Source organism: Pyrus communis, chromosome 1 (genome assembly GCF_963583255.1).
Source record: "Pyrus communis chromosome 1, drPyrComm1.1, whole genome shotgun sequence".
NCBI classification, from domain to species: Eukaryota; Viridiplantae; Streptophyta; class Magnoliopsida; order Rosales; family Rosaceae; genus Pyrus; species Pyrus communis.
In genome coordinates, this window is record NC_084803.1 from 11,382,179 (window position 1) to 11,406,550 (window position 24,372).

General features: G+C 36.8%; 3 protein-coding genes and 1 long non-coding RNA gene across 5 annotated transcripts; 1 reads left to right on the forward strand and 3 right to left on the reverse strand.

Moving 5' to 3' along the window:
- Positions 1–4,564: 4,564 nt before the first annotated feature.
- On the reverse strand, positions 4,565–5,994 carry LOC137730218 (uncharacterized). The gene is made up of 3 exons (XR_011068101.1): positions 5,836–5,994; positions 5,434–5,734; positions 4,565–4,889 (listed from the first exon to the last, which is right to left on the reverse strand). It is a non-coding gene; the product is annotated as an uncharacterized lncRNA (long non-coding RNA).
- Positions 5,995–7,546: 1,552 nt separating this feature from the next.
- On the forward strand, positions 7,547–11,126 carry LOC137735252 (uncharacterized). Its single transcript, XM_068474665.1, has 7 exons — positions 7,547–8,100; positions 8,452–8,587; positions 9,130–9,211; positions 9,753–9,928; positions 10,049–10,186; positions 10,266–10,405; positions 10,647–11,126. The coding sequence occupies exons 1-7, from the start codon at positions 7,980–7,982 to the stop codon at positions 10,907–10,909; spliced, it is 1,056 nt and encodes a 351-aa protein (XP_068330766.1). The 5' UTR covers positions 7,547–7,979; the 3' UTR covers positions 10,910–11,126.
- Positions 11,127–14,259: 3,133 nt separating this feature from the next.
- LOC137748101 (3-ketoacyl-CoA synthase 11) lies at positions 14,260–17,147 on the reverse strand. Its single transcript, XM_068488189.1, has 2 exons — positions 16,833–17,147; positions 14,260–16,147 (listed from the first exon to the last, which is right to left on the reverse strand). The coding sequence occupies exon 2, from the start codon at positions 16,139–16,141 to the stop codon at positions 14,585–14,587; it is 1,557 nt and encodes a 518-aa protein (XP_068344290.1). The 5' UTR covers positions 16,142–16,147; positions 16,833–17,147; the 3' UTR covers positions 14,260–14,584.
- A 1,881-nt stretch (positions 17,148–19,028) lies between these two features.
- LOC137748584 (heme-binding-like protein At3g10130, chloroplastic) lies at positions 19,029–21,999 on the reverse strand. 2 transcript variants are annotated; one of them, XM_068488763.1, is made up of 8 exons: positions 21,487–21,620; positions 20,876–21,009; positions 20,592–20,660; positions 20,431–20,502; positions 20,246–20,328; positions 20,014–20,145; positions 19,689–19,902; positions 19,029–19,501 (listed from the first exon to the last, which is right to left on the reverse strand). In XM_068488763.1, the coding sequence occupies exons 2-8, from the start codon at positions 20,978–20,980 to the stop codon at positions 19,457–19,459; spliced, it is 720 nt and encodes a 239-aa protein (XP_068344864.1). In that variant the 5' UTR covers positions 20,981–21,009; positions 21,487–21,620; the 3' UTR covers positions 19,029–19,456. The 2 variants fall into 2 exon arrangements, with proteins under 2 accessions (XP_068344864.1, XP_068344855.1); XM_068488754.1 differs by having other exon boundaries at positions 19,032–19,501; positions 20,876–21,013; positions 21,487–21,999.
- Between the last annotated feature and the right edge of the window lie 2,373 nt (positions 22,000–24,372).

The following is a 24,372-nucleotide window of genomic DNA, read 5'->3' on the forward strand; positions in this document are numbered from 1 at the left end:
TTTGTAGATAAAATTTTGTAAATTAAAAATACGAAGGTTGATGATTAGATTTTTAATTAAGTGTTGATAAACGTGCTCATTCTATTGGTGACACATCATTTAGTTTGTAAATTTTATCTACAAATTCAGTCTCTCGTGCATTACCTTTTTTCCTCTATGTCATGGCGAAACTCTTGCAGCAAGTAAAACTCATACATAAAGCTGAATTTGGTTGACCATTTTATGTATAATGAATAATTCATCTAACTACAGACATGTATATAAGCTGCTCTTTACTCTAGTTAACTTAACTCTACTTATATATTTACATATAAGAATAATTTTGACCAAAAAAAATTAGGATTAAGTACCTAAAATCTCCTAACCTTTTAGTGTCATTCCAATCTTTTTAAACATTCCAAACAAGTACCAAACCTATTGAAAATGTCATATTCATTAAGCCCCAAGTAAAAATCTATTAAATTAACTGGAGCTCAGTATGTCTCCAAAAGCAATAGCAGGTCATGGAAATAGCCTCCACCAACTAACGATCACCACCACCACCACCATCAGGCCATCACATCCAAACACTACGCAAAACCATAAGCTCCACTCTACAACTCAAGCTGCCAACTTTGAGAATAAGGTCATGGAGGTTGCTGGAATGGTATAGACTGATGATACAACAACCACTATTTTCACAGTCCACAATGAAGAACTGGAAGTTTTACGAGCTGAGAATCGGCAAATGAGGAAATCACTTGAGCAGAAAAAAGCTCATTGAAACCCTATCTGAATTCTTAACCCTCTTCTTTGTGAGGAGATTGTCCCCTATTGTAATTTCAATTTGGATTCATTTTCGATTCAATTCAATACCCATTTGATCATTGAGTTGCTTATTATATAATTTATGTTTGAAATTTAGATTTTGAGTCAACTAATATTAATGTTGACCATGATATACCTTGTTGGTGAGTTTTGAATATAAACTATGTTTGAAAGATTAACTGGGGCTTAATGAATGCATTTTTAATAAGTTGGGTGCTAGTTTGGAATATTTAAAATGGTTGAGACCAACTTGAAATGACATTAAAATGTTGGTAGGTTTTAGGTACTTAGAAGGATCGATAAAACATTCACTAATGACCCAACCAATTTAACAACCAAAAATAATCGAACTATATAAATATTCGTTAATTAATGTCAACATAATGTGGCTTAGCCAAACTCCTCTCGCTTTAGTGTAAAAATATTAATGTACTAGAAAAATATCAATATTATGCTAGAAGTTAATTCACACCGCAAACATAGACTAGTTGACAAGATATGGTAGCTTACAAAGAAGAGAAAACAGGAGTAGCGTTCCTGGTTATGAAAAGTAGTAGACAACTACATATACTTAACATATATATAACGAAGAATAAAAATGAAAATGACATTGTTTTTTTTTTTGTACACATTGTTTAGAAAAATAATCAAATTCCCATATGCATAATCCTACAATTTACGGATGACCAATCGAAATTACAAAACCAACAGGTTATAGATTCTCCCCTCATCAAAATACATATAACTAGAATACAAAATAACATGAATTGTCTCCGCCATGTCTGCTGCAACTTCCACTCATGCTGAAGAATATGATTGGAAATTCAAGCCCCTTCTTCGCCATTTCCACGTCAAATTTGATGAATATCCATCGGGGACCTGAAAGGTAGATAACACTTTGCAAAAGGCAGTTTTTTTTTTTCTCTTTTCAACATGAACAATGCTGGATGTCAAAATGTTCTATGTCCTTCTCTTTGTGGGTGTTGACTACGTCTTATGTTCAAGACTTCAAGATCTACACGTGCAGCCAATCCATCTTTAGACTTTTCTATATCTAGCAATGTTCCAACCACATTGTCACATATAAGGAAGAGAAAACACGGGGAGGGTATATAAAGGCCACCAATCGTCGCCCACAACCAACATTGTTTTCAAAATATTTTAAAAAATTAAAACCTATGTCGGCTGCAACCGACACCAGCTTTGAAAATGTTTCTTTTAACCGACGCTAATATTATGTCAGTTATAACCAACACAGGGTTTCAAAATTCTTAATAAAAATTAAAACCTATGTCGGCTACAACCGACACTGTCTTTGAAAATATTTAAAAACTATCATTAGTGTCGGTCATAAGCGACACCAGTTGTCTTTTAACCAACGCTAACGTTATGTCGGTTAAAAGCGACACAATTTTTTTTTAATATGACACCAGTATTAAAAATATTAAAATCAATGTCGATTATAAGCGACATTAACAGTTTATGTCGATTATAACCGACAGTAACTCTGATACCATATTAAGTGGGTGTCGAAATGTCTTATCCATCACTATGTTGTATAAAAGCGACACCACCCACATACACAATAAGTCTCTTTTGTAGTAGGGCCACAACACTAGCCACTACCCACCTCTATCGCCGCCCTGTGATTCTGTCGACGACACCCTATCCTTTCTCTCTTCTCCTTTTCTTTCCCCTCTTCCGTCTTTTCTCTCCCATTCTTATGTTGACATGTAACCCGAGAGTAGTCGGCTGCACCCTCAGATCTGATGTCGCCGACCTCCGATTTAAGGGCTTGGGAGGTCAGCTGAATCCCGATCAGTTAATCATGTTTAAGGGCTTGTAGATCAATCATTGTTTTTTCTTATTTTATTTTGATTTTGGTAATATTTAATTGTTCTACAAAATGATTAAACATGATTAAAATTGTAAAGATGAGATGGATGATTTCACGGGAGCAATGGTGGAAATGGTAGGGGAAGGAGGAGAAAGGGTGGTTGGTCGATCTGGAGAATTGGAATCGATTAATGACTGTTTTTTATTATTTTTATCAAAACAATTAATTTTTGAAAGAGATATCTCTGTTGTAATTGTTATTTTACAAGTGTCTGTAAGTAATTAGTTGGAAACACTACCTGTTATGCTTATGTGTGTGTACCCGATCTTTTGAAAAATTTATCGAACATTTGAGAACTCATTGACTACTGGGTAGTCAAGATCTAACGGCCCCCAAGCTTTCTTGGAAGCATAGCGCGCCACTGACAGAACGTGTGATTTTTCATTCATGGACATCAATACCCGCTTGAGCTATAGCATAGCATGCACAAGCATAAGGCTCGGAACTGATAACTTCTTGAATTACAATAATTTTTCATTTGAAGAGATTAAAAGATGATCATTATACATAAAGAAAACATCTCTCTTCAAGTACTCCCATGTTGAGGAAAATTGAAATTAATAAAAAAATTTCTATTGTAATTCATCTTTCGCTACAAATTTTTTTCATTTTTTTTTCATAAAGTGTGAACATGTTGATTACGTGGGTTAAATTATGATCTGGTCGTAGACTTGAATGCTTTTAAGTCAATATTAACCACTACCATATCTGGCTTATCTGACTGTTTCGAAGTTTCCACTTACCTAAATTCCATACAAGTCAAGGATCCGCACACACACGTCCAGTCCTCTGTTACATTTCGAATTCTGTGAAGCCTGACTCAGACACCTTCTGGATATTTTCATGTGGTTGGTTTTCAAGTACTGGGATTCAAATGTTGTTCGCTGACGCTCTGCTGCATAATATCATATGTATATACATATACGATGACACGAACAAAGTATCGATATAATAAAATAGAGAATTTTAACGAAAAATTTTTGGTACTGTTTACTTTAATGAAAAATCACATTTTTACATTAAAAAATCAATTATAGTTCTATTCACTTTACCCTTCATTTTGTCCTTATCATTAAAACTAAAAAATTTCAGACTAGTTTCATTAGTTTTCCTAATAAAATATCAATAATGTTGACATGAACGACATGTTAGGATTTTAAAAAGTGCAGTTAGCCACACTTGAGAAAAGACGTGAGGCAATTTTACTCTCTTGAGAAAAGATGTGAGAAATTTTTTATCCCAACTAATGCAAGGGAGACTGAATTTGTAGGTAAAATTTTGTAAATTAAAAATACGAAGGTTGATGATTAGATTTTTAATTAAGTGTTGATAAACATGCTCATTCTATTGGTGACACATCATTTAGTTTGTAAATTTTGTCTACAAATTTAGTCTCCCTAGCATTACTATTTTCCCCCTATGTCATGGCGAAACTCTTGTGGTGAGTAAAACACATACATAAAGCTGAATTTGGTTGACCATTTTATGTATAATGAATAATTCATCTAACTACAGACATATATATAAGATGCACATTACTCTAGTTAACTTAACTCTACTTATATATTTACATATAAGAATAATTTTGACCAAAAAAAATTAGGATTAAGTACCTAAAATCTCCCAACCTTTTAGTGTCATTGCAAATTTGTCTCAATCTTTTTAAACATTTCAAACAAGTACCCAACCTATTGAAAATGTCATATTCGTTAGCCGAACTCCTCTCACTTTAGTGTAAAAATATTAATGTACTAGAAAAATATCATTATTATGCTAAAAGTTAATTCACACCGCAAACATAGACTAGTTGACAAGATATGGTAGCTTACAAAGAAGAGAAAACAGGAGTAGCGTTCCTGGTTATGAAAAGTATTAAACAACTACATATACTTAACATATATATAACGAAGAATAAAAATGAAAATGACATTGTTTTTTTTTTGTACACATTGTTTAGAAAAATAATCAAATTCCCGTATGCATAATCCTACAATTTACGGATGACCAATCGAAATTACAAAACCAACAGGTTATAGATTCTCCCCTTATCAAAATACATATAACTAGAATACAAAAATACATGAATTGTCTCCGCCATATCTGCTGCACCTTCCACTCATGCTGAAGAATATGATTGGAAATTCAAACTCCTTCTTCGCCATTTCTGCATCTTCCATATCATACCCTGCATAGAAAAACAAAAGCAAGAACATTAAAAAATAGAAAGACAAATCCTACCCTCTATATGGAGAGAAAATATATAGAGCTTTTGTCTAGCTATATATGGAGTTAAATATATATTAGAAAGAAATTGGTTAAAATAATCATAAATTAAATTCTAATGGACGAACCGATTAAAATTAAAACTGGCTGCATAGAGATTAAAGATTGATGACATAACTATTAAATATCAACGATATATTGAAAATTTTGATCTTTTAGAAATTGGAATGTGGAAAAGAATCATTTTAGCCAATTTATTCTTTATTTTTCTTATAGGGAGACATAATTAGGCTAGGAGGGGAATCAAATTCAAGTGGAGGTTGATATACCGTCTTAGCTAACTTGTCTGATTTACACATACATGGAGCTATATACAATTAAGCAAAGCATAAAACTTAAATAGTGTCCCAGTTAGCAAATTAAGAGGAATAATTAAGGTTTTCTAGCTATCAAAAGAAAACAATATATAAAAAGGAATTGAGGTGATGAGAAATGGATGGACTTACTGCTGAAACTCAATGTTAATGGATTTAGCCGTTGAATTAGCAACAGATCCAAAGGCTGTTTGGGACAAGACCATGGTGGTGCCGGAAACTGATGGCACTGTTTTAATATCTCCGGCATAGTCCACAATCCTCACTTGAATCGTCTTGTCCGGAACACACGTCCCCGTTTGTTCTGCACTTATGCATCTCACCAAGTACTTTCTCCCACACGACGCCCCATTGTACCATATTTCGTCTCCGGCCGCAGCCAATAGATTACTCGCCGGAAACTGCAACGAATCGCTTCCAAAACATGCCGTCGCTAAACATATATAATAGTAAACACATGTATTATGTACCAAGGTTCACAGAGTCGTTTACATACATATATATGTGTGTGTGTGTGCGCGCGTGTGTACTTACGTAGATATGGAGGAGGGTACTGGGCAGCAGTGCCAACATCGCCGTTTGATGTGTGGAAAAACTGTAGAAGGAAGAGGAGGACAGGAAGTCATTGACATGGATTGTGAGTTCTGGACATTTTTTGGAGAAACCAAAGTCTGGAATTCGTATTTGACAAAAAAAAAAAGTCTGGGATTTGGAGGAGTAAATGGGTTGAAGAAGAAGAATTTATAGTACATTATTTCAAAGTCAACTTGCTGATTTAATTTATAAAGAAAGATTTATAAATAGGAATAATTCATAAATACTCAAAAGGACGGCTATGGGATAGATAGAGTGGCCAACTCACCACGCGTCTCTACCCATTACGTGATTAGGATTCTCTTTCATCTCCTTTCATCATTTCCTCTTACATTCTTTATTTTGTCTTTTTTCTTTCTAGAAAAAATTAATATAAGATGTTGATGTGATTTAACCGTGATCATTCAAATAGAAGAGGAGGGAATGAGAGGAAAAAAAGGAGGAGAAATAATTTCACTCTTCCGTTAGGTATCCTAAATGTGTTCTTCAATTTATCTTACACGTTTATTATTAATTAATTATAAAAACACATGACATAAAAGAATTGATCACAATGATCGTTCAAGCCATAGATTCATTATTATCTTATCTTTGATGCACACATGCTATAACTGCGAAAATGTGGAAGGCTGAAGAAATGAACAAACACTTGTTGGGAGGGCATAGTGATGCATGACACTCTCTTAAATAATATGAAACGCTCATCTTTACAAAGAATTTTGGAACATAAAAAACTTGAGATAATTTCTTGAATTTTAATTGAATAGTAGGATAAGATGATTGAAGAACAACCATAAAATTTGTTTAAATGCGAAATGAAAATAAAACGTGGAAGTACCAAAATTCCGAAGATAACTTTGGAACTTAAAAACGGTTTTTACCTGCTTAACATCATTAAGATGCCGAAATCCAACTTCAATCGCAACTTTTTATGCCTATCGGCTTGAAACGGACACCGAAAACAAAAATTACTCGATTCAACAAAAAATCACTATTCACGTTGGAATTCTACTTTCTAATATTCTCTTCCAGTCCTATGCCAATAAAATAATATATGTCTTATGAAATATATGGTATTGCAGACATAAGTTGGGTTGGGATATGGTTTTAGTCATCAAATATTGTCAAAGCCGCCGGTTGCCGGAGAAACTGTGGTCTCTTCCAAATACGCAGGCGAATATGCTTCGTGAACGTGCTCCAAACAAGCAAGCGGATAACTTTTGTGAACATGCTTTGTTTCATGTGGTTTTCTTTAGAAATGTTTTTTTATCGATGCCCACATCAACAATCTGCTATCCTTCAGTTGAAGGGTTAATATTATGGAATACTTTGTATTCTAATTTTGGGATCGAAGATGGTAGTGTTTTTTTATTTTTTTATGACCGTGATACTATTTTCAAGCAGCGTATCTTTTACGATGCAGCTTTGGTTCCTGAAATTCACGTTTGAAATTTGTACAATCTTATGACGTTATAATAAAACATCTTTATTGCATTGTCAATTTGTCACTCGAATATTCATTGGCCGGGTTGTCCACATCCGGGTCAGAAAGCTGAATCCAGAAACACACCACCGAGATCCAGAATCCGGAATACGGACCCAAAATAAAGCCCAAAAAGCTCGGCCTATAAAACCCAGACCCGATGCCAACACTTGCTCTTGCGCCTAGCCCTTCGTTAGTCTCACTCACACTGCTCTGTTCTTCGTCTAACATTACCAGTTTTCTTTTAGATTAAATTATTATTATTTTCTTCGAAATTTAGGTTATCGTGTAATTTCCCCCAATTTTAGTTTTTGATTCAGTCAGAGCCATTGTTGTTTCGAGGGTTAGGAGGTGTGGATTCTTCCTTTCTATTTCCCACCTGTACTTTCAAAATACCGCCAATTTCTCGCTCCATCTTTCTGTACAATTTGCCCCCAAATTAACATCTTTGATTCCGGTTTCAATCTGTATACAGAAATTGAATACTTTTAGGGTTAGGGTTCTTTTGGATTTTGAAGTTTTGGGACACAGATCAAGAAAAATTAAAAAATATTTGTTTTTGGGATATTTTATTTTATTTTTTATATTTAGCTTTTGAGTGATGGATAATAAGAAGAAGGTGGCGGTTCCGCTGGTTTGCCACGGCCATTCGCGTCCGGTGGTGGATCTGTTTTACAGTCCGGTTACTCCTGATGGGTTCTTCCTCATCAGTGCCAGTAAGGGTATGTATCGATAACGATTGATTTTCGATGTGGGTTTTGATTTATTGTTTCATTACTGTATAATTTGCTGTGTTTATCTGTTTGAATGTGTAAGTTGATTGCTTTGTAGATGATTGTTGAACTAGCGTTGGTTTTTTTTTTTTTCTATAACTGTTTAGCTGCAAATTACGAATTGTAATGGTTGTGGTAATCTGGTGAATCGTGTTATTAGGATATATGACACTGCTGAAACAGATGTTTCCTGATTGAGAATGTGACATGTTAATGTTCCCCAAGTGCTCTTAGATATTGTTGTATTCTTTTGAAGTTGTTTTGGTGGGAAATTATTTGTGAAGTTTCACTTGTGTTCAGATTCGAGTCCCATGCTGAGAAACGGAGAGACTGGAGATTGGATTGGAACGTTTGAAGGGCACAAAGGTGCTGTGTGGAGTTGTTGCTTGGATACTAATGCCCTACGTGCTGCAACTGCTTCTGCAGATTTCTCTGCGTATGCCTTCAATCTTTATATATCTGTAGTTTCAATTTGTACATGGATGATTTGCGTTGCTTCTCTTGATTCTATTAATGAGTTTAGTGTCCTGTTTTTGGTTAGAGTTAAGTGGTTATGGGTTATTGCCTGAGAACTTTGCTTGGAAATCTGTATGCTTTTACTTTAAAATTTTGAATATACCTGATTCGATAATCAAGTGTCAAGAATTTCTGTAGTGTCCCAAACAGTTTCTTTTAGTTCTTTATATTTCTTTCATTCTTCACTCATGTATTCTTCACATCATTGCTTAAGTAAAGTCTGTTTCCCAGGTTTTAAGTGTCTTTTGCGCTTGCTATTTTCCTTACCTTATCATCGTACTTCACAATCTTGGTTCTGGAGAACATATCCCATATCTGACATATCTGTTTCCATAATTATGTTTTTACATTGTGTTTCTCTCACCAAAGCATCCATTCTCCTGCCATTGCTTGTTTAGTCAATTAAGTTGTAGTTAATTTAATCAAAGGTTGATTTATTTTGTGCATCAAATTCATATGCAGGAAAGTTTGGGATGCATTATCAGGAGATGTGCTACACTCATTTGAACACAAGCATATTGTTCGAGCCTGTGCTTTTTCAGAGGTGGGTCTTTTGTCATCATCATCATCTAAAGTATAGTTAAGCTTAAATGGGATTAACATACAAAAGGTGTTAATTTTTGTTTCTAGGATCTTATATGCTGTGGAAGTTTCATGCTAGAATCTAAATGTGATGTGGAATGTAATGCATATGTTTCACTATATTCAATGATACTTACACTGTGATAGATGTTGTATCCACTTGCAGTAACGACCTGCTTAACTCTGATTTGGAAAATGTTTTCTCGCTCAGGTGGTGTTCTCCCTGGGGTAATAGGGGATATCTAATTTAATCTAGACTTTTGGATGTTTTACCCACCAAGCTTTAGTTGTAACTTTTTGGGGTATTGGCATTTTAAGTTTTATGATTGTACTTGACCTCCAATCTTGTTAGTTTTGGTTTGCATTTCAATAGTCTCTGGGATATCATACTGGATCATTAAGTTTACGGAAATTGTTTATTGGTGCTGATACATTAAGCTATGGTCTGTCCCCTACTTATGTGCTTTTGTAATCTCATTTGATTCTTATTGAAATGGTAACAGGATACACACCTTTTGCTAACCGGGGGAGTTGAGAAAGTTATCCGTATATATGATTTGAATCGTCCGGATGCCCCTCCAAGAGAAGTGGATAAATCCCCAGGTTCAGTCAGAACTGCTGCGTGGCTCCACAGTGACCAGACCATACTAAGTTCTTGTACTGATATGGGAGGTGTCAGGTATGCATGTTTGTAAAACCATCTGATGTTAAAGCTGCTTCTTTTAAATTTCCTGTATTGCACACTATATTTCTTACCTTAATTCTTTACTAAACTTGGTAGTGACTGGTAAATTTACAGATTATGGGATGTAAGAACTGGTAAAATAGTCCAAACACTGGAGACCAAATCATCTGTGACCAGTTCTGAAGTTAGTCAAGATGGTCGTTATATTACTACTGCTGATGGGTCGACTGTGAAGTTTTGGGATGCCAACTAGTAAGTTATCAGTTTGATTGTTCTATATTTTCCAGGGTTTCTGCTTTGGATGACTTATGATAATTTAGCCGTTTTCCAGCTTTGGGTTGGTGAAGAGCTACAATATGCCGTGCACAGTAGAATCAGCTTCGCTAGAGCCAAAGTTTGGGAACAAATTCATTGCTGGGGGAGAAGATATGTGGGTTCATGTGTTTGATTTCCATACTGGTGAAGAGATCGGTATGTGCTCGAAAACAAAAATCCTTCGGTGCCAATGCTTAGCTGGCAATATGAACTAAACATCTCTTAAAGTCCCTCGTATAGTCAGGATTCAGTTCCATACCTTCAATATAATTCCAATAGACTACTTGTTAGGTTATCTTGCTCTTTTGAGCCATTGGAGGTTGAGTTTGTACTTGTGTCCGGTGCTGTTGGTTTCTTATTATAAACCCTTCAATTAATCCACCTTATCTTGATGCAGCATGCAACAAGGGTCACCACGGTCCTGTTCACTGTCTGCGTTTCTCGCCCGGAGGGGAGTCGTATGCCTCGGGATCTGAAGATGGAACCATTAGAATATGGCAGACCCCTTTGACTCCAGAAGAAACCGAAGCGCTGGTAGCAAATGGGCCAGTTGGAAACGTGAAGGTACCCGCAGAAGAGGTTTCTCGCAAGATTGAGGGCTTCCAGATCACGGACGAGGGGAAAGCGAAAGAGAAGGAAGAGGCGGCAGGGAATGAGTAAACTGGTCCAAGAGTATTTGTAGCCCATGCTTGTCATAGTTGAAGATCTATCCATCCTACTTTGATTACTTCATTACATAGACAGACTAAAACGATAATTTTTGTACAAGTTTTAGCTCACTGTTTTTCGTTACCGAAATGTCGACCGGACAAATGAATCGTTACTGCTATTCAGATTACCTATAAATTAAGACCCGATATCGCCCCCATTTCTGTTATAGCCGATTTGCAAGACATTGATCGGAACGCTTCCGGAACTGATAAAATCTAAGAAACCTGGAATTTTGTATTTGGCCAGTGCCTTATTTAATTGTTACCTTCATTTTCAAGATCTTCCTCGGAGAAATTCGAAAGGTTATTTTTTGCGCTGTCCCTTAGAACTCAATTTTAAGATCTGAAATTTAAATTTTGTCACTAAATTGGCTGGATTTTGTCTATTTAGTGACGGGAAATAAAATCCGGGAGAAAAATCCACCTGCCAGAAAAAAAATTCAAGACATAAGTAAATGGGTAATGCTAGGTAGGCTAATTTGCAAAGTAAATGATTGTCTTAATAATTCTATGTCATTTAGTTTACAAAGTTTAGTCTACCAATTTAACGGGTGTGTTCAATTTGGATTTTGAGGGATTTTAATGGATTTATAAATTCATAGATTGATGGAGTTTAATTGAATCACAGAGATTCCATATAAAATTTTGACTCAAACTCTTGAAATCTCAAGGGGAGAAGTAAAATTTGCAAATACTTAAAATATACTATGAAATCTCTCAAATTCTTTTGAATTCCTCAACTTTTTTAAATTCTTTAAAATCAATTCCTAATTAAGTACACTTTATAGTGTTATAAATTTCTTTAAAATTCTAAGAATACACCAAATTTATAAGGATTTTAATACACTACCATAAATCCTAATTGAATATACTTTAAATACTAACTGAATACTCCTAGATTAATTAAAAGAATTATAATATCTCAAAATTGAAGCGAAGCGGGCTGCTTGTCTTGCCTCGAGCCCATAGAGAGAGGTACTGCTCTGGACTAGGATGGTGCTGCTCTGCTTAAAACTAGGCTAGGAAATGGGCCTCCCCCTCTACTCTAGGGTGTAAGATATAGTCTTAATTTTCCTAGCATTATCCTAAATAAATTGTCTCGAATCGAAAAAAGGACAGGTATCATGGTAAATAGAGAAAAGTAAGAGGGTTAATTTGGTCAAGGTAGGATTGAATAAGTCGGGCTGTTTCCAAAGAACCATTTGCGAATCGCGATTGTGTTTGCGTGTTGGTATCGGGAGAGACGAGAAACAAGAGGGAGTGCTCTTAGAGATAGAGTTTTATTTATTTCAAACCATTTGCGAAACGCGCCGAAAATCCGTTATCCGTTACTTGTATTTCGCGGGAAAAGATGTCGGGGAGGGGCGCGAAGGGGCTGATTATGGGCAAGACCGCCACCAACAGCGGCGGCAAAGACAAGGACAAGAAGAAACCCATCTCTCGTTCCTCCCGCGCCGGCCTTCAGGTTGTTAGTTTACTCCCTTACCCCTTTCGCTTTCTTGATTTTGGTGTTTGGGGTTTTGAGATTACCTGGGTTTTTTGCTTGTTCAGGAGGAGTTTTGAGTAAATTTGTGAAAAAGAGGTAAAAAAATGGAAACTTGACTTGGGCTTTTGCTTGTTTTGGCGGTAAATGTTATCACTATAGCAGTTGGGGTTTCATGAATCGGTTCAGTTGTTTGAGCAACGGTTAGAGGTCAAGATAGATTTTATTTTTTCAGAAAAAACAGTGTGTTCTCGGTTCAGTTTAGTTTTGTTCAGTGGTCTTTTGTGGAATTACGTAGATTTGGTTTTGTTTAGTGTTTTTTGTGGAATTACGTAGGTTCTGCATGCGCTTCGCCATTTTGTGATTCAGTTTCCTTTGGGATGCCATTTGGATTGAATGAGATTGAAACGGATTTGGTTTTTTACAATAAGAACTGATTGGTTGGATTAAGTAGAATTAGAACCGTAAATGCTAGGTGCAGTGTATTTAAAATCAATGTAAGATTTTGATTTTGAGATGGGTAGTAGAAGGAATCATTTGAAATTGCGCACGAGGACCACGAGAGCATGGAGGTGAGCCAATGAATATTTGTGCGCCGAAGGCTATTGGAGTTGAGCAAACCGTGTTTTATTGAGGGCATGGATGAAAATGTTTTGGTAACATGGATGGGAGTGTCAGAATCTAGAATACAGTCTGCCCTTCATGGCTTAGTTATTCTCTGGAAGGTTTAGACGCTCTTTCTTTTGGTGGTTCGCAGGGATGTAGTCCCGTTCTCGAGTTTATTACCTGGTTCTTAGTGCATTGTTGCTTGATTTTACGGCATATGATGCTGGAACCTATGTTTTTCTTCTAGTAGTTTATTTGGACTGTAAACCTGGTTCTGTATTCTCTACCTTTGTTTCTGTTGTTTTATCCCCTCATTACCTTCTGTCTAGAATAACGTTTGTTGCCGATGATGGTCCAAAAATTTACTCTTGTGATTTTGGTTCTAAACCGCAACTTTCAAGTCATTTATTGAATTTTCATCACTAGACGGGAAAGTATGTTGCTGGATATACTGCCATGTACTGTCATGTTATGTTTTTCTAGTTCCCTGTGGGTCGGATCCACCGTCTCCTGAAGTTAAGGACCACAGCTAATGGGAGAGTGGGAGCAACTGCCGCAGTGTTAGAGTTGGCAGGCAATGCGAGCAACGATCTCAAGGTGAAACGCATCACCCCGAGGCATTTGCAGCTTGCTATTCGTGGTGACGAGGAACTCGACACCCTGATCAAAGGAACCATTGCTGGTGGAGGTGTGATCCCTCACATTCACAAGTCACTTATCAACAAGTCGACCAAGGAGTAGCTACTACAAACGGACTACAGCTCCAGAAGAGTGCTTCTACAAGGAACAGAGCCTCTTCGTGACTTTAATGACATATAATCTTTTCGATTCTGTATGTCATCATCCGACATTTTTTATTAAATCGTAGTCTTACTTCAAGAAATCGGTCATCATCTGACATTGTCATGATTGTACCGGAGACATGTTTAGACGACCTGTTGTTATTTATAAAGAGATGTACCAATCTGTGATTTGGATGAATTTGGTAGCAGATGGTGTTCATTTTTGCCCATTTCATATGCTATGAGGTGAAAAACGAAAACTTAAGTGCCAGTTTCGGACTTTTTGTAAAGCGCTTTTACTCGCAAGCGCTTTTGGGGGGCACTTGTGCTAAAACCCATGCATGGTTGGTGAATCGTTATAGTGTCAAACCTCGCACCAAAGAAATCAAAACAAATCAAAATAAAGTGGGAACAAAGTGCTAAAGTCTATTAAGTTCAAACTTTCAATTCGATCTCCCAATTATCCAAAAAATGATTTACAACATGTTAATCCTTCCACAACCCCGAATCCTATTTCGAAATGCTCGAATTTAATGACCTAAAAATACCAATAAATATAATTCCTCAGACAATCCCCCTTTGTAAATAAGTGAAATTTGGCTGCCCTCCCACCCTAAACCAAACAACTGCCCTAAAAGTAAACCTCCAAACATGACAAAGCAAAGAAAACCAATTCTATGACCTCCAATCAGAAACGAAGCTAGCAAAAGCCGCCTAAATCCGGCGGCATAAGAATGAGAAATATCACTTCAAATTAGAAGGTTGACACCCTTGGAACATCGACTGGGAAGCGATCAATTTCTTCCATCCACGGGTTCTTTTCCTTTGCGGGGTTTATGCTCCTAAGAGCCTTCCACACAGCACTGTTGCACTTGAATCCCGACCCGAAAGCTATCTGCCATGTCCTATCTCCTTTCTTCATCCTTCCCTTGGCTTCTGTGTAAGCTAGTTCATACCAAAGAGAGCTGCTTGAGGTGTTTCCAAATCGATAAAGTGTCATCCTCGATGGCTCCATATGCCAATCTGATAGATGAAGGTTCTTCTCCAATTCGTCCAAGACAGCTCTTCCTCCAGCATGAATACAGAAATGCTCAAAAGCCAGTCTGAAATCTGGGATGTATGGTTTGATCTTCATCTTGAACAGTTTCCTCCCAACCAACGTAGCAAAGAAAAGCAGCTGTTCGGACATTGGCAGCACAAGAGGCCCCAATGTGGTGATGTTGGTCTTTAGAGCATCACCTGCTACTGCCATCAGATCCTTTGATAAAGTAACACCAATCTTCCCATTATTGTCTTCTTCTTGGGTAACGCAGCTAAAGCACTTATCATCAGCACCCTTGTGGGTACGAACTGTATGAACCAATCGGTACTTGGACCTTCTTTTGTCCGAGCTTTTGTTTGAAAGCAATACAGCAGCCCCTCCCATACGGAATAAGCAATTTGAGACAAGCTTTGAGCGGTCATTTCCAAAGTACCAGTTCAAGGTGATGTTCTCCATGCTGATAACCAGTGCATAAGAGTTGGGATGCACCTGAAGAAGATTTTTAGCAAGATCAATCGAGATCAGACCTGCACTGCATCCCATCCCACCAAGATTGTAGCTGACTATGTTCCCTCGAAGCTGGTAATGGTTGATAACCATGGCAGAAAGAGATGGGGTTGGATTGAACAAGCTGCAGTTCACAATCAAGATTCCAATGTCCTTAGGTTTTACAGCTGTCTTAGCCAAAAGCTCATCAATGGCACCAAACATCACAGCCTCGGCTTCTTTTCTAGCTTCTTTCATTGACGGATTTGGAGGAATGTTGAGTACAGCCTCTGGAAGGTAAGTCGAATCACCAAGGCCGGATCTCTCAAGGATCCTTCGCTGGAACTGAAGATTGTCCTCTGTAAATGTACCAGTCATCTGGGACTGTTCCATGAAAATCTTTTTCGTGCACTTTCGAGATTCTTCTGGTTTGTAGCAGGAAAAGTTAACAAGGTACACCGGGCGAGGTCGGGTTACAAAGTAGACAGTGGACAGGAAAACAAGGAGAGTAGAGCAGATAATCACTGAAATCAGGTTGTACTGGAGATGCTCCCAAAGATCATAGAGATCCTTGAGAGAAAATGTCGAAATCTGGGCAGCAATAACGACAACAAGAGGGGAAAGAAAGAGGTACATTCCATGGGTGATGAGGATATGGTATCCAAGCTTCACATATTTTAGCTTAATAGATTTTTTGAAGTCGGGGAGGTTTCGCGACGAGGATGATGATGACGACGACGAAGATGGTGGGATCAAAGGTGTGTCTGGTTTTGGGTCTGCCATTTTTCCCTGATAGATAATATACAACAAAATGGATCAGATTAAATGCGCCTCAAGATCATAACAACAGTCAATTCTAAAAGCACAAGAACAAAGGTATAACAATATATATCAACACACCTCAATTCGAACAGATTTTCAATAGAAATTGGGCCCGAAAAGCCTTAAAAATACACAATTTCTATCACTTTTATTAGCCACGATAAAGAAATGTTTGATTTACACAAATGCACCTACATATCAGTGATATCACCTTGTCTTTTTTTTTTTTTTTTTTTTTTAAAAAAAAAGTGAAAGCAAAAACTTAACGGCTTTTACATCCAAGGACTGATAAAAAAAAAAGCTCTTCACTTTCAGACGTTGATTCCGGAAAGTTCTAAACTTTCTGTTTTTCTTATCATTTGCGGATTAAATTTACCTATAACAAAGTACTCCCAGATCAGAATTTACTATAGAAAATGTTCTAAAGAAAAAGAAATTACTAGAACTAATCGAAGATTAAGGATAATCCCACGAACCCCATATGCAGATTTACATCAAGCACTGTATTTTTTTCAAAGATCAACGATAACCACACAAAACCCAGATGCAGATTTACATCAAGCATTAAACTTTTCAAAAATTCGAATCAAATTTCACAGCAAAAAGCAAAAACCATCCTCAATGAAGCAAAAACCCAGATGAAAAAACTCACCTTCGATCGTCAGATCCCACCACCAGATCTCAGAATGCCACCACAGAAGCCAAATAGATGTGGAGAGAGAGAGAGAGAGAGAGAGAGAGAGAGAGAGAGGAGAACGTGCGAGCCTGCGAGGTCCAAACGGTAATAAAGAAGAAACTAATTTGAAAAATGTTAATTGGGGATTAGACTATAATTAGGGAGGGCGTGTGGAGAGACAGGGAGGGAGGTGAGTTGTGTATTATTAATTAATTTTAAGGTTAAAATAAATAAGGAGGTGCTGAGGAGGAGAAGAATATATGAAAGTGGGGAAGAGTACGCGTTCGGCGTTTACAAAGCGGCGCAACAAGCAATCTAGCTGGCTTTTGAACATTTGACTTCGAACATCTTCATCATCTTCTTATCAAGTTTTCACTTTTATTTCAATCCATTGGATCATTTTATTGATTTTTCTCAACCCAAAGAAATTTCCGTAATTTGTCGTGTTGTGTGTTGGAAGAGTCCTTTTTGAATTTTCATTTCGAATTTTTCTAATTTGTGGTTGTTTTTAACTACGAATGTGAAATGGCGTCCAATATATTCTTATCAATCTCAAGTGTCACTGTCATGTGGTGAAGAGTTAACTTATATTATAATCCGTGTGTTCATATATTATCTTAAGTAAAAAAATATATTAACATTTAATGAACTCTTTGAGATCTTTAGTTTCACTTGATTTGGGCAGAGTTTCGGCTTGATGAAGGTTTACAACATTTGAAAATATTGTTAATTTAATAGTTAAATTTGTAACAACACGTGATGGTACAGTATTGAAAATCCAATAATTACTCGTACAAGAAAAGTTGATAAGAAAAGTGGTGCCAAAATTTTGGGATCACTTTATCGGCTTTGTCCATATTCCCTCTTTCTTTCCTTCCCATTCGTAAGAAACCATAGTGATCGAGTAAAAACGTTCTGAAACTATTCCAGTTAGATCATAAAGCCTCTTTACATAATTAAATATCACAATCGAGTGTTTTCTTTTACACAACCATATTCTGGACTAAGTCATGTAAAAAGTCAACACAAACATTATATATTATGATTATTCATGCAAGTTGAACTTGAAATTTTATCTTTATAAGTAAAGAAGAATATTATTCAATTATGATATTAATAAGTAACATTCATAATCGAGTATTAAGAAATGTATGAAAAATATATTAAAATTGAGATATTGCACATTGCACCGGCAGTCGTGAGGCGTCGTGTACAAAGCATGCATGATATTAAATTCCATTCGACTATTTTTACTACAATGTATAATACGTTTTGTTCACGATTCTTTTCAGGTTAATTAGTATAAAGGTCGCTGAGTTGGTCACATGGATGCAACTCTCTGTCTTTGGCTCTCTCTCTCTCTCTCTCTCTCTCTCATGCCATATGGCTCCACATGGCATTACTGGAGTGGGAGTAAGTTGTAATGGGACCCACGTGCCAAGCTATTCTTCTATTTTTATTCATGTAGAAAAACTTACATGATAAATGTACACTGTTACAGTGACGATTTGTGTCAATAAATATGTGCAAATATTGATTCACATATTTTTATTTCATTAAAACAGAACTCAGATATACTCCTAACATGTAAGTTGTTCTCTCATCCATGAGCCACCGATGTGGGCATTAATGAATTATCTTCAATACTGACCTTTATTCCATAACATACGTACACATGATTATATCACAGAGTACAATTGTAAATGCAATCAGAAAGTTCTGAATTTGTTGGTTTAAAAATGCTTTCGAAACTACTTTGAATTTATGACTACTACATATGAAGCATCCCTTGTCAGCAGTTGGAAAGGTAATGTGACCAACTTTGTTGGCCTGGGTTGGCATTTTGGCAAACTCGCAGATGCACATGGCCTTAGGCATTAAGCACAGGTAGGGCTGCTTGTGCCCTTTCCAATTGTCAAGAGTCCAAAGGTCACACATCTGCCTTATAGGGCTTATTGTTCGAGACTGACTTGCAACAAGAATATCATTGCGACGATATCTCTAATCAATCACGCATTGTTATGCGTTTTAATTTTTTTATGTGACAATGTATAATTGATTTGACAATATTGTCAGCGTTGCATTCTCGTTGCATGAAAGTCTTTTTCTTATGGTTCAGGCAACATAGATTGTTTTGAAATTTGCTAGATGATTTCATATTTGAAGCTGCAAATGAAACAGAATAGCTCACAATTCAGAGGACAACTTTGAGCAATATGAATATATCGATTCGATAGAAGCCATCAATGGGAAGATGTTACATAGGGAGAATCCGTTGAGGATTCCATGGATTTTTTTTCTTCGTTATTTGCTACCCACCCTGGCTACCCATGGCGGGTAGGGTGCTAAGGATTCTATGGTTAGGATACCTGTCCTAGTCCTATAAATCAAGTAACCATACTTGTATCTCTCAAGTCACTGACTTGTGTAAATATGTACATTAAGATATGAATATAATCTCATCATTCTACATGGTATCAGATCATAGTTTTCTAAAGAAAACTCCTCTAGTACCTTGTTAGCCAAAAAATGAACTCTTACCGTGCATGTTGAGAAGATTCATTGACAGGGAGAGTTAGTCGAAGAACATGTTGGATATGCTAATCCAATGTGAACTCTTCCAGCCCTATCAGTACTTCATTCCTCTTCGATGCAAATCAACCCCAGCACAAATTCAAAGATCAAAAGTCAGAGTGCAAAATAAAAGCATAATAACAATCAGGTTTCAAAACTAAAAGAACAACCCTTAAGTTGTAACCAAATAAAGCAAATAATAGCAAGATAACTAGTGATTTCTAATAATTATTGAGCTTTGAGGTTACTGCGACATACCAACATAAAGCTCCAAGTTCGGCCTGGATCATTGTAACGGGCAAGCGAACAACCCTCCTTTGGTTTGAGACCATCTCTGATCAGACTAGCACGCAACGCTTTTTCCTTCTCCCGAACAATCTCTTCGGTAGGCTTTCCACTGAACTTGACAACGGCAGCAATGCCTCCTTCCACTTTTTTCAAGCTAATTGTTTCTTGATTGGGATCTGGTAAGCTGTGCAGAGATTTTTCTTGTTACTAGCTACTCACATGGAATGAAAGTAAAACTTCATCGTGTATGAATGTATCGTGATTTTACAATGAAAAACCTAGAAATGAATCTCACCTGCTTATGTCCTTGTCCAGTGGAAGACATAATTTGATGGATACTTTGGAAAGTTCAGCATCAGATGCCTCGGTGAAGACGGGAGTAGTCATCGGTATCTTCTCCATTTTCGAGTTCTTTCCAAAGATGTACCTAAACAGATTCCATTATCCAAACATTCCTAAGTGAAGAAGAACAAAAAAAAAAAGTTACTAAAAAAAAAAAAAAATGATAGGCTAGGGATACCACTTACCCGGTAACATCACCGAAACCAGCTGACCCGGACAGCTTGTCTACTGGTCCTTCTACCACCACATAAGGTGCATACTTTCTTACCTGTGGAATCAAGACATTCATGGTAATTCAATCCTAGGCACCAAGCGTGGGTTTAAGTTTTAACGAATCCAACATGGCTTGTTCCAGGAAAGGCAAACACACCTCATAGTTTGCACTTCTTTTTAGTATTTCATATTTGGGTGTTTGCAAGTCTGGAGTTTTGTAAATCCTCAGCTGCAGAGAGTTTTACATGCAAAAAGGGTAAGAATCTCTACAAATGTAAGGTTTAAAGTTTTTGCAAGTGAATAATGAGACTGCAATACCTGCTTGAATACATCCAACAAACCTTCTAAAGAAAAGTAGTCATTATTCTTTATAGAATCCCAGAAGTCCTACACATCAAAGGATGGTGAATTACTAAAGTTATTAAAGATGGACATGACATTTGTTCTGTATTACAGAACCAACTGTTGAAATGCTTTTGATAAGACGTGGATAGCATTGATAGATAATATCTCAGTAGTACAACGTACCGATGTGCTATCAAATATATAATCGATATTACCAAATCAATACAAATAACAACATTAGACAGGAGAGTTCCTACCACATGGCTGCAGAACTTCCCAGTCTCGGGGTTGATGCCCATGACAGAGGTTCCTGTGAAGATCAACTCTGGTTTCCAAGGCAGAGGGATGAACTTCATAACCATAGTCCACCTTGTAGTGATTTCATATGGTCCTGTCTATAGCAGCTTTGTCAGCAAAAACAGGCACAGTCCATATGAAATTGTAGCATTCTTCAAAGGTGACCAACATGAATGCTTAATTGCAAATTTCAAATGTACCATTTTAAAATGAAGGCATTGTTTCTCTAACTCAGATAGTTACTTGACCTGGCTCAAATATTTCCCCCAACAAAGTAGACAAAAAAAAAAAGATAAAATGTAAAATGCTAGTTACACGGCTACACCCCATTTCATTAGTTTTTTTTGCATGAAGTGATATTCTTATACTCTGATTACGGGAATAGAATTCGAACTTGAGTATAAATGAGCAAACATTCTGTCATGACCAACTGACCTAACTCACATCTTCTCATTTTATTATTATAAAGTCGCTGAAATGCTCCATTAGATACTTAAACTAAAATGAAATGAATATATAAACAATTCCAAGATCCCAATAACTGAACAACAGAGTAAGCAAAACTCGTTACCTGTTTGACCCAGTGCAACTGGAACCTAGGCGTGAACACAATCTTCAAGAAGGCTATGTTCAACAAGTACCCAGCTATTGTGTCATGCTTGGTGATTGGGTCCCTGAACTTGACACGCTCATCGTACGCCGTCCTATCAATTCCCCGATCATCAAAAAGATGAACCAGATCCTCATACAAAAACCCTACTAGCTGTTCCACGTCAAACGTTGATTTTGGCGGGCTTTGGTCCACTAAGCTTAGCCTAACAGCCCACTTGGATTTTTGCGTTAAGTGTTTGTGTTTCAAAGATTTAGGGCGTGGGCAGGGCAGTAGTTTGGGCTTAGTGGTGCTCAGCTGCCGGAAACTGACACACGCGGCGGGGATTAATGGCCGGAAGATTTGGTCTGAAAGTTGTGTGCTGCTCATTTTGTGGCTGAGCTGCTAAGGTTGTAGTGGTTGTGTTAGTTTTGGTTTTGGCATATGAAATCTTAACCAAAATTGATTGGTTGGTGTTGAGTTTTGAAAACTGTCATCCACGGTCCATCTCACCGTTCAGAATCTCAGATGGATGAGTTGGTCGTCTGATATTTAGTCCATGTAAAATCAGTGGCCTCCAATGCCTTCATGTGGCAACATATGGACGGTACAATTCCATTTAGTGTACAAACTAGGTTAATGGGATTTCCTTTGTTGGAGTCTTAGAGATGATGTTATATGATAGTAAAATCCAAAGTCAATTATACTGTCATGGTAATTGGCTTGGCTTGTAGCTCAGCTAAAAGCATTCCCCATATATTTGAGTTTATGTTCGAATCTATTTCTGCGTAGTTTAAATGAATTTAGTGTAAATTTCATATCATTTATTAAAAAAATCATGTATTATCATGTGAAAAAGTTAAGAGTTGTTTAGATATAGATCTTTGTAATTTTTATTGTCTAGACAAAAACCCACCACATATTAAACATCCAAATAAAATCCAAAGTTCTAATAGCCTTCCATGTTTGGAAATAAATGACCTATCCTTATAAAATATTTACAACTTATGCCACAATGCCCTAAATATGTCAATAAATATTATTATTACTCACCTTCAATTATGCTCAATGAGCTCCTATTTTAAGACCACGTATTACAAACTATTTACCTATATTTTAAAAATTCATTAATTTACCTACATTCTTTTGATACAAACTAATTGACCTACATTATTTTGATACAAACTATTTACCCATACTTTAAAAATTCACTAATTTACCTACATTCTTTTGTTAAAAGCTAATTTATTTGCAATTTTGTAGTACATACTAATTCACCAATCTACTTATTAATTTACCTATACAAATAAATTGTCATATAATTACTTATAATATCCAAAGTAATCATATACATTTTATCTTTACAGTACCACGCCTTTTTTTTAGGTAAATTATTTTTAAAGTATTTTATGACATCCCACATCGCCCAGGGGAGTGATCCTTATATGTATATTCTCATCCCTACCTAGCACGAGGCCTTTTGGGAGCTCATTGGCTTCGGATTCCATGGAAACTCCGAAGTTAAGTGAGTAGCGCGCGAGAGCATTCCCAGGATGGGTGACCCATCGGGAAGTTCTTGTGTGAGTTCCCAGAAATAAAATCGTGAGGGCGTGGTCGGGGCCCAAAGCGGACAATATCATGCTACGGTGGTGGAGCGGGCCCGGGAAGTGCTCCCCCTCGGGCCGGGATGTGACAATTTGGTATCAGAGCCTAACCCTGGTCGTGGTGTGCCGACGAGGACGTCGGGCCCCTAAGGGGGGTGGATTGTGACATCCTACATCGCCCAGGGGAGTGATCCTTATATATATATTCTCATCCCTACCTAGCACAAGGCCTTTTGGGAGCTCACTGGTTTCGGGTTCTATGGGAACTCCGAAGTTAAGCGAGTAGCGCGTGAGAGCATTCCCAAGATGGGTGACCCATCGGAAAGTTCTCGTGTGAGTTCCCAGAAACAAAACCGTGAGGGTGTGCTGGGGGCCCAAAGCGGACAATATCGTGCTACGGTGGAGTCGGGCCCTGGAAGTGGTCCCGCCCGAGCCGAGATGTGACATATTTACTAACATGTAGATAGGTAAATTATTTTCTATGAAAAGAAAAAAATACAACCATTATTTTGTATAATTTTTTTGACACAATTTTTTGTCCATGTTTCAACGTAAAACAGCATAATATTTTTATTTGTATTATACATTGCATGCTAATAAGATAAGTTAGTTTCACGATAAAACAATTGCTGGTAAAAAATATTTGAGATAAGAAAACCTAATCAAATAATAGGTTTATTGACATTTAATTGCATTGAAAACAATAAAATGCAAAATTTATTATTAATCATAAGTCAAACCTAACCCACATTGTTCTATGAGGATATTTTAGGAATACAAAAATTATAAAAACTGACATACCAAGCTTGTTAAGAAAATTTGCATAGTTGGACTCTAGTAAATAGGATTTAAGTCTGAAAAATAAAAGAGGATGGGTTTTAAGTGAGAGAAAATAAGTTTTAAGGGGAAAACTCTCATTTTCAGAAAAGGTAATAACAGCGTAAGTAAATAAGTTGTATATCATAGGGTGGCCACAAAACTACAAGATTTTGCTCAGAATCTGTGGCTGTAATCAATATATATATTCCAAAGCATTTGAGCCAAGAGGGAGGGTCAAGGCATCCTTTGATCTACGAAGTACAAACAGCTCCACTAATAAAAGTTAGAATACATAAAAATGTGTGTATGATTTGCAATTGTTAGAGAATAGGATCCCAAATAGGTCATATAACAAAACAATATATAGTTACTATATAGGAGAACTACTTAGTACTATGGTCTAGTGGTATTTCTTGTCAAAGGCAAATTTGAACTACATTATTGC

What these genes read in the sequence shown, in the direction of transcription:
- LOC137748101 (XM_068488189.1), bottom strand. Translation starts at nt 16,141, where the DNA reads ATGGCAGACCCAAAACCAGACACACCTTTGATCCCACCATCTTCGTCG.
- LOC137735252 (XM_068474665.1), top strand. Translation starts at nt 7,980, where the DNA reads ATGGATAATAAGAAGAAGGTGGCGGTTCCGCTGGTTTGCCACGGCCAT. An exon ending in GAGCCTGTGCTTTTTCAGAG is followed by an intron (nt 9,212 to 9,752) that starts GTGGGTCTTTTG and finishes AAATGGTAACAG; the next exon opens with GATACACACCTTTTGCTAAC. An exon ending in AAGTTTTGGGATGCCAACTA is followed by an intron (nt 10,187 to 10,265) that starts GTAAGTTATCAG and finishes GCCGTTTTCCAG; the next exon opens with CTTTGGGTTGGTGAAGAGCT.
- LOC137748584 (XM_068488754.1), bottom strand. Translation starts at nt 21,894, where the DNA reads ATGAGCAGCACACAACTTTCAGACCAAATCTTCCGGCCATTAATCCCC. An exon ending in TGTTGGATGTATTCAAGCAG is followed by an intron (nt 20,503 to 20,591) that starts GTATTGCAGTCT and finishes AACTCTCTGCAG; the next exon opens with CTGAGGATTTACAAAACTCC. An exon ending in GAACTTGGAGCTTTATGTTG is followed by an intron (nt 19,502 to 19,688) that starts GTATGTCGCAGT and finishes TTTGCATCGAAG; the next exon opens with AGGAATGAAGTACTGATAGG.